We start from the raw sequence: 16,228 nt of genomic DNA, 5'->3' as shown, positions 1-16,228 counted from the left end.
AGAGGATGCCCCTCACTGCTGCACAATGTGAGCACTTCCATCTAATACTAAGATGAAAGGTAGCTACTCCCCCTCCTGCCACCTCTTCAGCTTCCAGACCCTCCCCTAAAAAGCTTTTTAGTGTGCATACAAATAAAAATTAAGAGTTTGGGGAAAACATAGGCACACATGCGACAGAGACAGAGGATAGGAAGTACACCTGATAATCTGTGTCCAGGAGATCAAGGTCATTTTTATTCATTTATCAAAAAAATATTTTTTGTGTCTGCCATGTCCACGCTTACTGTCGGTGCCGAGAACACAGGGGTGGATAGGACACACAGGTGCCCTGCCATTCTGGAGCTCAGATTAGGGTGAGGGAAGAGAAAGAAAAGCATAAACAAGAGCAGGGTGTGGGATCTCCAGGGGGCTTCAGAGCATCTTTCCCATTCCTCCCTGTGGGAGAGGGTTTCACATGATTGGTCTCTGCCTCCTCCAGCAACCCTTCCTCTACTAGACAGCACAGTGTGGTTAGCAAAGCCTGGATCTAATAATCTGAGAGAAAGCCCTACTCCCTGTCTGTAAGGCAGTGAAACCAAAGTAGGGGTTTTCAAAGGCACTGCAGAGTTGTTTACCAACCCCACCCAATTCCCCTTTCTCCACCCCACCCTTCACCACCCCACCCCAAGAGATATTTCACTACTTAAACGTAAAGCATTACTTAAACTCAATTCTTTGACCAACTCATTTTTAATGCTTATTGCCAAGCAGCAACACATGATTATACATATCGATAAATATGTGTGAAGCTATATTAGTTACAAGTTTTATTGGATTATCACATGAAACTTGGCTTGACTGTCACCATTTTCTACTGACATATCATGCTTATCTGGTGGATACTAAAAAAAAACAGAATAAACATTAATTTCCACTGGCTTACCTCTGGTTTCCACCTCCTGTTTTTGCAGGTTCCTGCTCACAACATTATTGCTTACTGCTTTTTCCAGGAGAGGATAATTAGGCTTTTAGGACACACTCCTCCCTCAACAATTACAATCACGTTTCTCCAGATCAAAATTCAAAATGCAGTGAATATATTAAAAAAGAAGAAAAGAAAGAAAAACCTTTACAATCATAATTTAATCTGGAAAAGGTGAACTTGGAAAACAATGTATCAAAATACCCTAAGGATTTTTTTCCAGATCCATCTTTTTTTTTTTTGATGGGTTGGCAAACTTTATCTGTGAAACACCAGATAGGAAATATCGTAAACTTTAGACATAGATTTCATTTCAGTTGTAACTACTCAACTCTGCCATCATAGAAAATTAGACTACTGAGAACGCAGTCATCAATAACATTTGATAAATGTGGTTGTGCTTCAATAAAGTTTTGTTTATGGATGCTGAAATTTGAATTTTACATAATTTTTATGTCTTTAAATATTTTTTTCAATCATTTAAAAACGTACAAATCATTCTTAGTTTGCAGACCATGCAAAAGCAGGAATTCCCCAACTTCTGCTCTACAATGTCACATGATACACATCATTTGATGATATTCAACTAAAAAGTACCCAAGATATAGTCTGATATGCTACATGCACATTTTAGAAAACAACGCGAAAAATCAAATGCAGTTAGAGTATGTGCATGTGTTTATTTATTTTTGTGGTCCATGAGATTGGTGCTGTACTACTGACCTACACTGTCAAACCTTTTCATTTTGAGACAGGGTCTAGCTAAGTTGCTGAGGGTCTCGCTAAGTTGCCCAGGTTGGTCTTGAACTTGCAGTCCTCCTGCCTCAGTTAGTACCTTTGAAGGATGAACATTTGTTATGTGTATGCAAAAGAAAAATTTGGTTATGGAGAATTCTAATATACAACAACAAAGAAGGGCTTAGTTTTAGGGAATCAACTAAAAATTACTGAGTGCCATTCTACTCACATTTAGCTAAACAGGAAAGTAGCCATTTACATTCACAAAGATAGAATTTATTTTGCTTTGGCACAGGTAACTGATTTAAAAGCTAAAATTATTTCATGCTATATAATGACATAAATTATGCTTTAATTTCATTTGACCTCTTTCCATTATAGAAATGTAATAATTAGAAAGAAAACTAGAAACATCCATACTGATTTAAAAGAAAATCCTTGAATTAAGGATTTCTATACAGTAGATGAAGGCTTGCCTACATGAATCCTCCATATAAAAAATAGAAAACATTTAGCCCTAAAGATTTGCTAATACTAATGTTTTAAACTTCTTAAGATACTATTTTAAGCTAATTAGTAATTAAGCTTGTAGAGTTAAACTGAACTCTTAATACATCATATTGTCCACCCACTGAGTTTACTGTGAGGGTAATTTTGTTATGGGACAGGATTTAAAAATGCCCTAATTAAGTTAGAAAAGACTTTAAAACCATTATTAAATGCTATTTTTATTCCTGATAAATTCTTCTGGCAGTCAAACCAGCTTTCTGCTATTAAAGGTGACTACTACAGCAGTGGGAGTGGCAGTTATTTTTCAGTGATCTGGGGGAATACAAGTGAAAAGGGTGAGAAACAGGTGCCATCAAAACAGAGTACAGTGGTGGTTCCCACAGACCCCACTGGAGACCAGTGAGCATGCGGAAGGGAGTCACCAGCCAGGATGCTGCTTTGAGAAGGCTGGTTGGGGTGAGGGTAAGGGTGAGGGTGAGGGTGAGGGTGAGGACGAGTCTTCACACTCAAGTGAAACTGAGAAACAAAGAACCCACAGGCAAGGCTCTATTTCATTTCTCTTATGAACTTGAGGTCAAATGAAACCTATCAACAAAATATGGGCTTCAGAGCTTTATTAAAGTACTACATGTTTTTTATAGTAATACATTTGACTGTGAATAAAAGTCACTCCCTTGTTATCCAAAAGGTTGCACTTCAATGTTTACAGCAGCACAATTCCCAATAGCTACACTATGGAATCAACCCAGATTACCTGTCAATAGATTAAGGGAAAAAATATATATACACCACTATATATATATATATATATATATATATATATATATATATATATGTGTGTGTGTGTGTGTATATACATACATATATATGTGTGTATATATATATATATATATATATATATATATATGTATGTGTATATATGTATATGTGTGTGTGTGTGTGTGTATGTATGTATGTATATGTGTGTGTGTATAAATAAATGATATTCCAATCAGCAATTTAAAAGAATGAAGTTATGGTACTTGATAGTAAATGGATGGAAATACAGAATATCACACTAAGTAAAATAAGCCAAACTCAGAAACTCAAAGGTCAAATGTTTTCCTCATTGCAGAAACTAGAGTAAAATAAAGGAAAGGGGGAACAGAAGATAAGATTTACATAAAAAAACAATCAAATGTAAATTAATATACAAGTGAAAGGAAGGCTAGTAGAGGAAGAAGGATGGGAGGGAAAAGGAGGATCATGAACCAAAATTGATTTCCATTATATGAGTTCGTCATGAGGAATCCAACTACTATGTATAACCATAAAGCTCTAATAATAATAATTCTTAAAAGACTATGGAAAACAGCCTTTTTAAATTAAAAAAAAATGTTTTTCAAGTCATGACCAGGGAAATAGGTAATGTAGTCAAAAATTAGTTCTGCCCCCTTGCCCAAAAAGGATGCCAGAAAGTGGCCTGAGAAGGTGTCAGCAATTACACTGACTCAAAAACAATTCTGAAATAGATGATTTGCCATATAATCTGGTTATTTCAATAACTTCATTTTTATAAGTAACACTCCATCCAAATTATTTCATTCCTTAAAGAGCTGTCCTCCAAAATGTGACTGCTTGTCTACAAAGTACATGTCCATCATCCCGTACATAAATCTATGTACGACCACTAATGGTTTTTACAGAAGTATCTGATGTAACTTCAATCTTTCCAGCACTGCTGAACTTCTAAATGAAAAAGCACATGTAGCTCTAAACCACACAAGAAGAGGTGGCAATGGATTAGATCAATCCCCAATGAATGGACCTTAGATTTATGAAGTCAGGGTATGATACAGAAAATCTAAATAAATAAACAAATAAATAAATAAATAATATGATTTTTATGACTAAAACTTATGTGTTCTCTAAACTCTAACCTAAACGTGGACAATGATGAGACAATGGAATAAGTCAATGATTCATCCTTTTGGTGAATCTGACAAAAGACAAGTATTTCTAAAAAGTACCAATGCGTGTAATTCGTATTAGTTAATTGTAGATCACACTTTGAAGCCAGCACTGATAAAATAATCATTCAGGCAAAATATCTCCATTAACTGGCTATAAAGCATCCTGAATTCTACGTCGTCCTCTGGTGCCAAATGTAGGTACCATGGGTTTCACCCCTCCCCGCCTGGTTAGAAGTCAATCTATTAGGACAATTAAACAGTGAAGGTACACTTCATGGGTCCTGCCATTTAGTGTGGACCAGACAGTGCTTGGTGTTTTGAAATGGAGCCCATTTGGGGAGCTCCAAGGTTTCTATCACAGGCCTCTACAAGCTTATAAAGATGAATACATCGATTTCTCTTTCAAAGAAGCCAGCAAGTACTGGCACAACCACCTTTGTGCCAACAGCATAGGTAGGAGTATCAAAAAGGGACATGGCTCTCCTCTGGGTCTAAGGTAACAGGGAGCCAGGTAGCCCCCAAACACAATGAAGAAACAGGCTGGATGATTCATGAGCTCTGAATTGCATGTTCTAGGCCAGCTAGTCTTCATTTTTGTCACTCTGAAAGGATAGGGAACTCAGAAACACCACAAGTAAAGATACACAAATTACTGTACACTACAAGGCAATTAGGATATTTGTTTTCTTGATCATTGCTTTTCTGTTTGAAAAAAATTTCCACAAAGAGGAAAATCACAATTCACAAATCTGGATGCAGAGACAATACCATTTTGCAGAGACAATACCATTTTGCAGACACTACAAGAATAATTACAAACTTTGAGATAGCACACAGATTCTGGATGCTGTAAAAATCTCTTTTTTTTTAAGGGTTGTATATTACTTGTAGTTTTTGATGTTTATTTCTAATGGCAAATAAAAAATTTTTGTGTTGGAAAGATTCAATTGCTAGAAGAATATAGGCATGAGGCACACATTTTCAGTTAATCCTGTTATCACCAGCTTCTTTTTTCCCCCTTCTTGGCAATTATTAGGCTTTATACAAATTCTTCATCAATCCAAATGCACCAAAGGTATGATACTTTCCCCAGATGCTCTAAGAAAAATGTCACTTACCTGACAACCACAGTCAGGTACTAAAAAGCAATTGGCTCTATTTCTCTCAATGATGATAATCTAATCCTAGTTGGCCTACATCTTGACACCTTCACTTCTCACTCTTTCTTCTGGCTCCTCCCTGAAACACCCAGGCCTTCCTCTATATGAAATTTCAAGGAGAATGTCTTTAGGGGAATTCAGAAGCTGAGCTGCAGGAAGGGGAAGGCTGCAAGGCAGGTGCTTCAGCAATCACCGAGGTTCAACGGCAATAGTGTAAAAAGGATATTTATTTTCATACAGGTTGGCATATTTTATAAAGCATGTTGTCCAGGGAGCTTTCCACTCATTCAAAGGATGAGTCTTGGAGCTTAGGTGACAAATGAGTAACTTACAAACACAAAGACATTTCTCAATTTTAAAGATTCAACTTGATTTTTACTCACCCAGATTCCTACCAAAATTATAGCCTTAAAAGCCAGGATATATCAAGAAGAAACTATTTTCTTAGTTATCTTCACATATGAAGAAACAGCCCATAGATCATGCAGTTTTAGCCCCTAGGGTGAGGAGATTTCCCTTCTGCCCACAAAGGCAAGGCAAGGGGTGCACAACTTCCAGAGCAGAGGAGGGAAGACGCAGTGGAAAGAAAGCTGGAAGCCCACCTCTCGCAGTGTGTGTGACGCAGAGGCCCTTAGCTCCACCACAAGGCCTGTCTCATGCCAAGATGGGGGTGGAGGGGAAGAGGGGAAGACAGCCAGCTTTCCAGGGCAGGTTGACAAGGACACAAAAAGAAGACTCATGCAACCCCACCTTCTCCAGACAGCCACAGTAGAGCCAACAGAAAAAGAAGAGGAAGACTGAGACTGCTTGCTGCACCTAAGGAGCTGAGCCTGCAGTCCAAAGGGGCAATGTAAATTAATGCAGATCTAGCTTGCCAAACAGAACAGAAATTTAGAAATACCTACCTCCTAAGAGAGATAAGATAGCTATGTTTTGTCTTTCACCTGGGTGGAGTGTAAAGTTTGAACTCAAACCATCACACAGGCAGAAGGTGATGAAGGGTGGTACTAGAGTAAGGACCCCAGAGATGGGAAGACGGCAGCTTAGCATCTAGCAGAGACCAAGGGATCACTGAATAAACTGGGGTAAAGAAGCTCAAGGCCTCCTCACAGCTTTGAAAAACTGCCAGTGCATATGGCTGACCAAAAAGAAATATATGTATTACCCATAAAGTACAGGATTGCAAAGTCATATCAAGTCCTTTCCTGTAGTGTCCTGGAGAGAGAAAAAAGAGAACTTAGCAAACAACTCTGGATGTGCCTTCAGACACTGCAGAAACAAACACAAGACACATCTGATAAAGAAGAGAAGTCATAGTTGGTGGTGCTATTCCATGCCTATAATTCCAGTGATTCAGGAGGCCAAGGCAGGAGGATCTGAAGTTCAAGGCCAGCCTGGGCAACAAGGCAAGACCCTCAGCAATTTAGCAAAACTGTCCCAAAATAAAAAAGTCTAGAGATATAACTCAGTGGTAAACCATCTCCGGGTTCAATTCCCACTATTGAGAGAAAGACAGAAAAAGAGAAAGAGAGACAGAAAGAACATCAAAAATAGATTTTGAAGGAATTATACAAGAGCAAAATCTAATATTCACTGTGGAATTTGATAGGAAGCAATTTCTCTGCTTTTTCATTTAAAAAAAGACTACAGTACTTCAGCAATCTTAGTTTTATTAAAAATGTAGTAGTGTTATTTTGCATAAAGCATAAGTTTAGGAAGAAATTCTCTGACTTTTCTTGAGTTTTAGGTTTCAAATAAATTCCATAGCTGTTTTCTATCAGATTCAGGGAAACAAAATGTTGGAAAATATGCCCCCTTAAAAGGCAATACAAAGGCTCTCTACAGAGAAATAAAACAGTGGAGACCTTACGGAATACACGACCCCAAAACAGTGCCCTGCAACTGTTTTCCAGGTAGCCTTGGCTCACATGAAATCTACCTAAGAAAATGTGCCAACAGCAGGCTCCCATTTCTTATTCACGATAATGGTTGGACAGCACCCAACTACTGGTTCCTAGTTTACTTAGACATTTCAAATCAGGCTGAGGGTGAGTCAGACAATACAGTGGCTTGCTTCACACAGGCTGACTATCCCTTATGCAAAATACCTGGAACCAGAAGTGTTTCAGATTTGGATCTAAAACAGAGGAGCTGTGAGTGCAGCTCAGCGGTGGAATACTTGCTTCATACATGCAAGGCCCCAAGTTCAATCACTACCACCACCAAAAAAGAAAAAAAAAATTGCATAGATTTCACCTATGAAACATCCCTAATCTGAAAATCTGAACTGTCTCCAAATCTGAAACTTTTTGAGCACTGACAGGATGGATTTTGGCGCATGCAGATATGGACTATGGATTATGGATGTTCAACTAGTACTACTGAGCATATCTTCTCTGGGGACACCATCTGACAAACTGTGAATTCCATCAAGGTTTTCACTGCTGTCCTCTTGGAGAGGTATCAAACTTATCTGTCAAAAACTACTACATGATGAAGTCTCTTTTTCAAGAGGACTGCCAGCCCCCCAAATTCTAGTCTTCCCCAGTTGTTCCTTACTTACATATCTGATGTATGTGTGCATGTGTACGAATACTTTTAAAATATGTGTTCTTCAATGGTTTCCCAGAAGACATGTAAAGATAGAAAAACTGGATTGGAAATAATACCTTGTAATCACCATCGTGCAGCCTAGAAGCACCACCTTTAAAAAATTTCCAAACCTCCCTGCTACTGGTTACCCTGTGGCAGCCTGCTCCATCTGACCTGATGATAAAATGATACCATCATCACACTCTACCTTTTTAATGTTTCTTTCTTTTCCATTAGCAACTGAAACCATTCTGGAGTAGCTCAGCTGTATTATTTTGATGATTTTAGAGAGAATTCTTTTGCAAACATTTACTGAATATCTCTAGTTAACAAATTGATCTATAGCCCTTGGATTTCTGATCTTCCTTCTACAGGATGCATTCTCTCATCCTCTCTCCATCCCTCCTTCCCTTGCTCTCCACCACTGCTCCCTCTCTTCCTCCCTCCATTTCTTACCTTCCTTCTTTTTTTTTTTTTAGCTCAATCTTATCCCAAAGCATAATATTCTATCTGACCTTTTTTCCACAGTTATAAAAGTTGGTAAAGTTGACACCTCCAATTAAAAGAAGCTTTTAATGTCAAGTTTTGAGTCAGGAGAGTGATAAAAGGAGCCACAAAGGAGACGGGGATCAATAGTAACCTTATTGCAGATCATCTCTGGCTTGGTCCAGACCAACAGGCTCCATTAATTATGAAGTGTGATTTATCTCCTTACTGCATTAAGCAGTGGCTAGAAAAAGTACATGAAACCATACCACCAACACAAAACAGAATGTTCCTAATGCCACTTGCCTATTGCCAACATTTCTGTGTAAGAAACAGTCTTCATTTCACATATTTTATTTAAAGAACCTTGTTTTAGTTAAAAAATATTTAAAGTTATGTGTTAGAAGAGACTACTCAGCAACTTACACAAAAACAGAGTGCAAATTATATCCTCTTAGACAAAGCATCTTGTTCCTCCCTTAAAAAAAAAAAAATTACCGTTCTGTACTAGATAAATGGGTTCCTCAGAGTATGCTGTCTTAATTAAACCTGAAGGTAATTAAAACCAAGATTTTTGTTAAGTTGCAAGGAAATGATCAAAACAAATTAATTGCAAATGGAAAGTAGAAACAAAGGAACAGTGGTGATAAGAATGAATTTGTGTAAAACCTCCAAACAGGTAGGGGCTGCCCAAGAGTCTGCCACAGTGTGTGAACCACCATATGCCTGCAAGACAGCACTGGCTTTCATCATCTTTACTTTTTCTTTTTCTTGCTTTTTCACTACCTACAACTTCATCTTCAATTTCATTACATTGATCAAAGCATATTTCATATCATAGAAAAACTAACAAAATCAAAAAAGTTGCAAAAACTTTAAAAAAATATATAATACTTCACAAAACCTTTATATTCCCAATGTTTTCTCTCTATAGAGCAAGAATGCTGACTCCTTGGTCCCCATGTGTTAGTATGGACCTCATAAAAATTTTATTAATTCAAGTCTAAAGCAGATGGTAAATCTGGATCTAATAAACAAAGATAGCTAGAGCGCTGACTTCTCACTGTCATCAACAAGAAAAGGTTGGTAAAAATAATTTCAGTTTCAAAAGATGGTGAACTGGATCTCTTATATTGATGAGGATAGGGGTGCATTTGAAACACAGTACTGATCCATCCTTAAGAAAACTGTACATTATACAGAGTATGCAGGTCCTGGTACACAGTAGGTACTCAGTAAATATGTGTTGTTGGATGAGTGCTCAGGACCTTGCATGTGATAAGAGTTTATAAATAAGCGTAGATTTCACCAATGAAAATGCAAATGTTTGGGCCAGGGTTGTAGCTCAGTAGTAGAGTACTTGCCTACATGTGAGGTACTGGGTTTGATCCTCTGCACCATATAAAAATAAATATAGGAACTGTGTCCATCTACAACTAAAATATATATATATTTAAAAAGGAAAATGCAAGTATTACTTATTTTATATGCTTTGTTAAAATAAACAAATTCAATTTTTTACTATATTCCACTTCAGAAGAAACCAATATGATATCTTAACTAAACCAAATCAATTATTTAAGTAAAAAAGCCAACTCTCTGATCTGGTCATAATGTATGACATAATAATGTATATGGTATATTGCAATACTGATCAATAACTGGAAGTCATTCCCCATCTGTTGAAAATATTAGGTTTGAATAAAGGGACTCAAGGATCTTTTCCATTAAGAATCAGGGAGGGTAGACTGGAGGAGTCCAGATGACCTAGAGGAATAAGCTGAATCCTCATAGGTTTAGTCCCTAAGAAATGGGATGAGGTACTTACGGACACCAGGACCATGGAGACAAGGAAGTGCCATTTAAAGGCCCAGTCTACCCAGTAAACCTCCACTAACATGAAGCTCTTTTCCACTCCATGGCAACATCATGGGGGACATCACAAATAGGGTAAAACCACAATCAGGACTTTTGAAAGTCTGCCTATTGGTGGTAATCACAGGAGACATAAGAACAATCTAGGGTCAATGGGTAGGTGACAACACAACTGACCATCTGAATAGGGATAGTTAAAAGTTTTAAAGATTAATTTTCTTTCCTTTTCTTCTGAATAGGAATATTTTCAAGAGACAACAAGAGAATGATTAACAATTATTCTAGAACAACAGGTATATATGAACAAGACCCATCCTAGGAAAACTGGGATGTGCAGCCACACTGTGTGCATGGGTCTGCCTTTCTGGCCTCATTGCTGGCTTCCACACTGCTCTCTGTTCATGATCTGCATTCCCCCTTTTCAAAAAGAAACTGGCACATTTATGACACTCCATTTCATTATCCAGAGTGTATAAACTGAGAAGCAATCTCAGTCTGGATGGCAGCAATACACACCTGCTCATCCATGGGAGCCAGCACAGTACTGTCCTCAGCAGGACCAGCGTCAGCAGCACAGACACACAACAACACAGGCGCTCTGGACAGGGATTTCTCAACCCACTCTTACTTCTCATTTGAAGTCTTCAAATTATAAATGGGAAGTCAACAAAGAAATAAGATCTTTCTCCTAAGGTTAATTTTGGGCCAAGCTCAATATAACACTATAAAAAATAAAGAGCTATATTTAAAGTTACAGACTGTCCACGACCATAATACATTTCCCATCAACGTTTTCCCTATTCTAGCTAGCTTTAATTAATTGTCATAAGGTGAGAAACTATTAAGTCACTAAAAAAGTCCATAAAATATTCTAAGAGTTATAATATTGCTGCAGCAATAATTTGAACTTAATTTTAAATATTTTATAACATAAGTTTACCAGAAGGAATTAAAAACAAAACAAATCTATAAACCATGGAGTATCAAGCAGCACAGCTATTTCAATTAAACATGAGAAAAGAATAGTCTCACAATTTAAAACTTTTAAACAAGCTTATTCCTTCTAGAATAACACAAATATAGTTAGATGCAAATAAGAGTTATGCAATAAGTGTTGTCATCTACTAGTCCAGGAAGAGGAAGGGGCAGGAGACATTGAGCAATTCCTGTGCCAAATATAGTTGTGGGTGCTGTGGCAGTCTCTGTGTCCTTAAAGAGCTTTAAGGAGACCCTAAGAGTTCAGCCAGGCTTTCAACTCTACTCTGATCTACACTCAGCGCCAGTCAACCATGTCATCACCTACATGGTGACCCCCACTCCGCTGTCAGGAAGTCCCTGTCAAAAACCTTAAAGTGAAGAAACGTTACTATATGACTATCACTGAAATGATCAATGAAGTAGGTTTATGATTTTTATTTGTGGCTCAAGCTAGAAAAGCATTTACAGAGTTGTGGTGTAGCTCAGTGATAAAGTATTTGTTGAACATATGCAAAGCCCTCGGTTTGATCTCCAGCACCAATTAAAATAAATAAATAAATAAAGGCATTCACTTATAAACATCAGCTACTTCTCTCTGGCATCTTCCCATAAAACCTGGAATCAGCAACTAACTGCATAGTCTAGCTCACAGTGTGGCAAATTACTTCAAATTTCTCCATTTTTAATCTCTTTTTCCTATCTTTCCATTTTCCCTATTCCCAAGAAATCCCAGCATGAGCCTATTATGGCAATTCTGTCCTTCCTCCATCATTTTCTAGTGGACTGGCTGGCTCCCAGACAGAGGCCATTCATGCTCATCTTTGTAGCCCTCTGGCACCCAGCATCACTCAAGGGTTATCAGACATACCTAACCCTAGTCTTCCTACTTTCTCCAGGGTGGGTGACTCTCCCTGTAGTTTGCCACGGTGTCCAGTGTTCAGTCCCTCACATCTCTTGTGTTTCCACGAAGTCTGAGCTAGAAATAGCAGAGGATATGAGCAGCCACTACGATGTGTGCCTGCTTCACAGGAACATGGGGAAATAGCTTTGAAATCACCTTTTTAGGAGGTAATAAACTAATAAATTGCTTAAAACAATTACATTCTTCTGGCTTGTACTTCCCGACTTACTCAAAGATTAAAGAAGCATTTCCCAAAATGTGTTCTTCAGAACTTTTGTTTTTGGAAACAGGAGTCTATTGGTCAAGCCAACATGTGAAATAGGGAGTGCTCTATCCATGTCCACTGCCCTCTTGGAGCACAGTGTGCCAGGAAAGATAACTATCCATGTCCACTGCCCTCTTGGAGCACAGTGTGCCAGGAAAGATAAGGCTCCGAGAAATCCTATAAGAATGGTATCTGATCAGTTTTGTTCAGACTAGTATTTCCCTGAAGTACTTCATCATGGAACCATCTCCCCATGTGGTATTTACTAACATCCTAAAGAACCAAGGTTCCTCAGAATAGTGTGGAAAATGCTGACCTGAAGTGTTTTTAATTTTCCCTTTAATTTCATAAATCTCTCTAATCTACCACTTTCAGACCAATTTATGAAAACAGTCAAAAATGTTTTCAAAAAACGTTTCAGTGTAGATATATGATGCCAATCTTGTTTGGTCCTTGAGCACTGTAAGCTACATCAGAGAAAGCCTAGTGCTCTGTGGCCTTAGCTTGGGCTTCTAGAGTGGAGGAGGTGGTGGATGAGAATTTTACCCCCAACTACCCTGAATGGTAAAGGATGTCAAACTGGCCTATCTGGAAGGGGAGTGTCCTATGCTTAACCCTGACATGCTGACAAGACACTACCAGTATACACAGTGAGTTCTGATCACTTTAACTACATCGTGAGTCTGAAATAGGTGCTATTCGCCCATTAAATTCTCTCATAGAGTTATGATAAATCATAAAGGACAAAAACAGTGAAATGCAATTAAGAAAATACAAGACAGAACTAGGGCTGGGGCTGGGGCTCAGCGGTAATGCATTTGCCTGGCATGTGTGAGGCACTGGGTTCGATTCTCAGCACCACATATAAATAAATAAAAATAAAGATCTATCAACAACTAAAAAAAATTTAAAAAAAAAGAAAATATAAGACAGACCTTAAGTGCAAAAATGTAATATTCTAGGTGTCCTGAGGATACCTCATTAACATTAAGCTGATGACAAACACAGGTGTCTCAGAGCAGCTGCTGCAAGAAGGAAACCATCATGCAGTAGAATAATGAGATGCAGCACCTGCCCCTTCTGGTATTCCAAGTTTATTTTTTAATTTAAATTTCTCATCTTCACTAGGTTGAGATATGAAAACAAAAGAAATCAATAGATGGTTACAAGAGGAGATAAAATTCTTTACGACATATATGTAGAAAATAAGGCATCCTTTAGAAATCAATTCAGACATAGTTCTTGAGAAGCTAACTCATGTTTAATCCAACTGAAGCAAGTGAGCAAGTAATTCTCTGAATGAATCCTGCTTTCTAAAACAATAACAAAACATTAAACTCTTTCCATTACAGCAAGGCTAGGGGAGTTACTTCTCCGACACAGACAAACGAAGCATGAAATAAAAACGCACACTTCAGCAAGAGCTCCTCAGGACATATGGCATGTTGTCTAAAGACATCTCTGGCACCAGCCTACACGATGGGACAAACACCACTCACCATGTCATAAGTCGTTACAATCTTCTTCAGAACTTCTGGCACGATGCCCTGTAACTCCATCGTGGGATATGGCTCGCTGAGATTCAGGACCACCAGGGGGTTGTTATCAGGCCCCAGAAAGCGGGGAGACACCGCCAGCATGCACTGCATGAGATTGGCCACTGAGGACAGGCCACACAGCTCCTTGAAGGACACCACTGCATTCTGTCAAAGGGCAAGAAAGGAGGCACTTGGTAATTAATTAATTTCTCCTGGATATTATACTTGATATAACTGGTTATATTGGAACCTAGTATAAAAGTTATTGGCAATGTTATGATAGAATTGGCTAATAATTATTTATGCTTGGAAAAAATAACTATTTTCCTAAGTAAATACGGTTACAGACAATTGTAATACTAATTTATCAAAAGTATTGAAAATGTAAATAAGTTGAATTCTTCCAAAGGTCAAAGCCTTTTTTCAGATCAAAGTTCACAATAGTGCAATATTTATATGCAAGTATGAGCAAATAAAAAGAATGGCCTCTGCATATGGAAAAGGTAAAGATTAAGAAAAAAAAATAATCAAATCCGGTTTGAAACAAGTATCAAATACACCAGCCACCCAAAAAGGAAAGGAAAGAAATATCACCTGTTTATACCAAGTTTCCAAATTTACAGGACCTTTGAAGAAGCTGCTGTTCACTGCAGGGTCTGCCCAGCAGGGGTCCTGGTTCCCCTAGCCTTTCCCTTTTTAGCATCTCCACGGCAACTCCCCTGCCCTTCTCCACTGTAACCCTCACCCCACCCCACAAACCACTCCCCCACATGGCGGTACTGGGGATTGAACCTAGGAGCAGTCTACCTCTGAGCTACATTCCCAGTCCTTGTTTTTTTTTTTTTCCCCCTTTGTTTTTAAACAGGGTCTCACTAAATTGCCCTGGCTAGACTCAAATTTGCAATCCTCCTGCCTTAGCTTCCCAAATGGCTGGGACTACAGGCATAGACCATCACAACAGCGTCTCTCTTGTGTTCTAATCACCAGAGGCATCTCATTAAAATATCCATTAAAGAAAACCCTCAACACTGTAAAATGTCAGGAGCTGGCATTCTTTGAGCATTTCCAAAGTCTAGGCTATACTGGGCATATGTATTACACATTACCTCATTTAATCCTCTCAACAAGCCATGTTATGGAGGAGGAAACAGACTCATGTTTTAAACTATAAGTAATTTCACTCAAAATCACTTTGATATGACTGAATAAAAATAAATCATTATTGTGATATATAAAGTAGAGTCTGATCATTCCAGCATACCTCTCTGTTTTATTTTCTTCATAGCACTCACAGCATCTGCAGTTGTCCTATTTGTATATTCATGTACTTACTGTTTGTTTCCCCTTCCAACGCCCACCCCTAGCTACAGGACAAGTCCCTTGAGGGCAGGTGGTCTGGCTTCTGGTTCACTGCTACATGCTTGCGGCCAGACTGCCCGTGACAGCAGGCAACCATCAAATATCACCACCCACTGGGCTGTCGGATTCAGAGCAGATGCAGGCTCTGGAAAAGATGATGCTCTTGCTTTGGCAGGTCCCCAGGGGAATTCTGTGGCACATACACTCCAGAAGCCACCAGGCAAGGGACAGTGTGTCCTGCTTGGAGCTGAGGGTTTACCCAACACTTGTACCCTCAGTAGTGGGAAAGCCCTCCACATCTCAGTTATGCTTTTACCTTGAGAGAAAGAAAATATATGTCCCTATTACAGGAAGGGCTTATTCTTCATGAAGAATCTGCAGAATTGGTAGATGGGAAAAGCATTTAGACAGTACATTTTCTGAACCAGAGTTTACTGCTGATGTCATTTTTATAACAATCATTTAAAAATAAACAGACCAAACAGAGCACCTATCACGCATGGTACCAAACATACTGTGACTGGCTAGTGTCGATACCTCTGTGTGGCGGGTCTTTGCTGTCCACTTCTGCATCACTCACACAGAGGCTCAACCACATGGTTAGGCTTGTAGACATGCTTAATTAAATACACTGTTCCTAACTGATTGCTTTCAGCTATTATATATTTCAGAGGTCATTTGTACCTTCGACTTCAATAAATAGAGACACCACATGTTTTTTACTTAAACAATTAGCAAGCCTCTAAAATCAAGAGACGGGTCAATATGCAAACACACTGACTCATTTAAGGGCCTACTATCTTCCCAGCACTGCAGCACCACGAGAAAGGCCAGGAGCACGGCTCTTTTACTGTAACCCATATCCCTTTTTGTTTTGAGGGGTCATATGCTTGTGTTACAACCAAGAAACATC

At 38.6% G+C, this 16,228-nt stretch overlaps 1 protein-coding gene across 1 annotated transcript in view; it reads right to left on the bottom strand.

Annotated features, from left to right (window-relative positions):
- Positions 1-16,228, bottom strand: part of Plcl2 (phospholipase C like 2) — a 183,553-nt gene that overhangs the window by 61,952 nt on the left and 105,373 nt on the right. Inside the window, exon 3 of the mRNA XM_046452872.2 lies at positions 13,918-14,121. Coding sequence (XP_046308828.1) covers positions 13,918-14,121 — 204 coding nt within the window. The remainder of the gene's footprint in view (positions 1-13,917; positions 14,122-16,228) is intronic.

The sequence above is a fragment of the Marmota monax genome, unplaced genomic scaffold (genome assembly GCF_021218885.2).
Source record: "Marmota monax isolate L192 unplaced genomic scaffold, Marmota_monax_Labrador192_F-V1.1 WCK01_AAM20220418_F8-fsc00042, whole genome shotgun sequence".
Classification (NCBI taxonomy): domain Eukaryota; kingdom Metazoa; phylum Chordata; class Mammalia; order Rodentia; family Sciuridae; genus Marmota; species Marmota monax.
The sequence above is the reverse complement of the archived record's forward strand: the minus strand, read 5'-3'. Positions and strand labels throughout refer to the sequence as shown.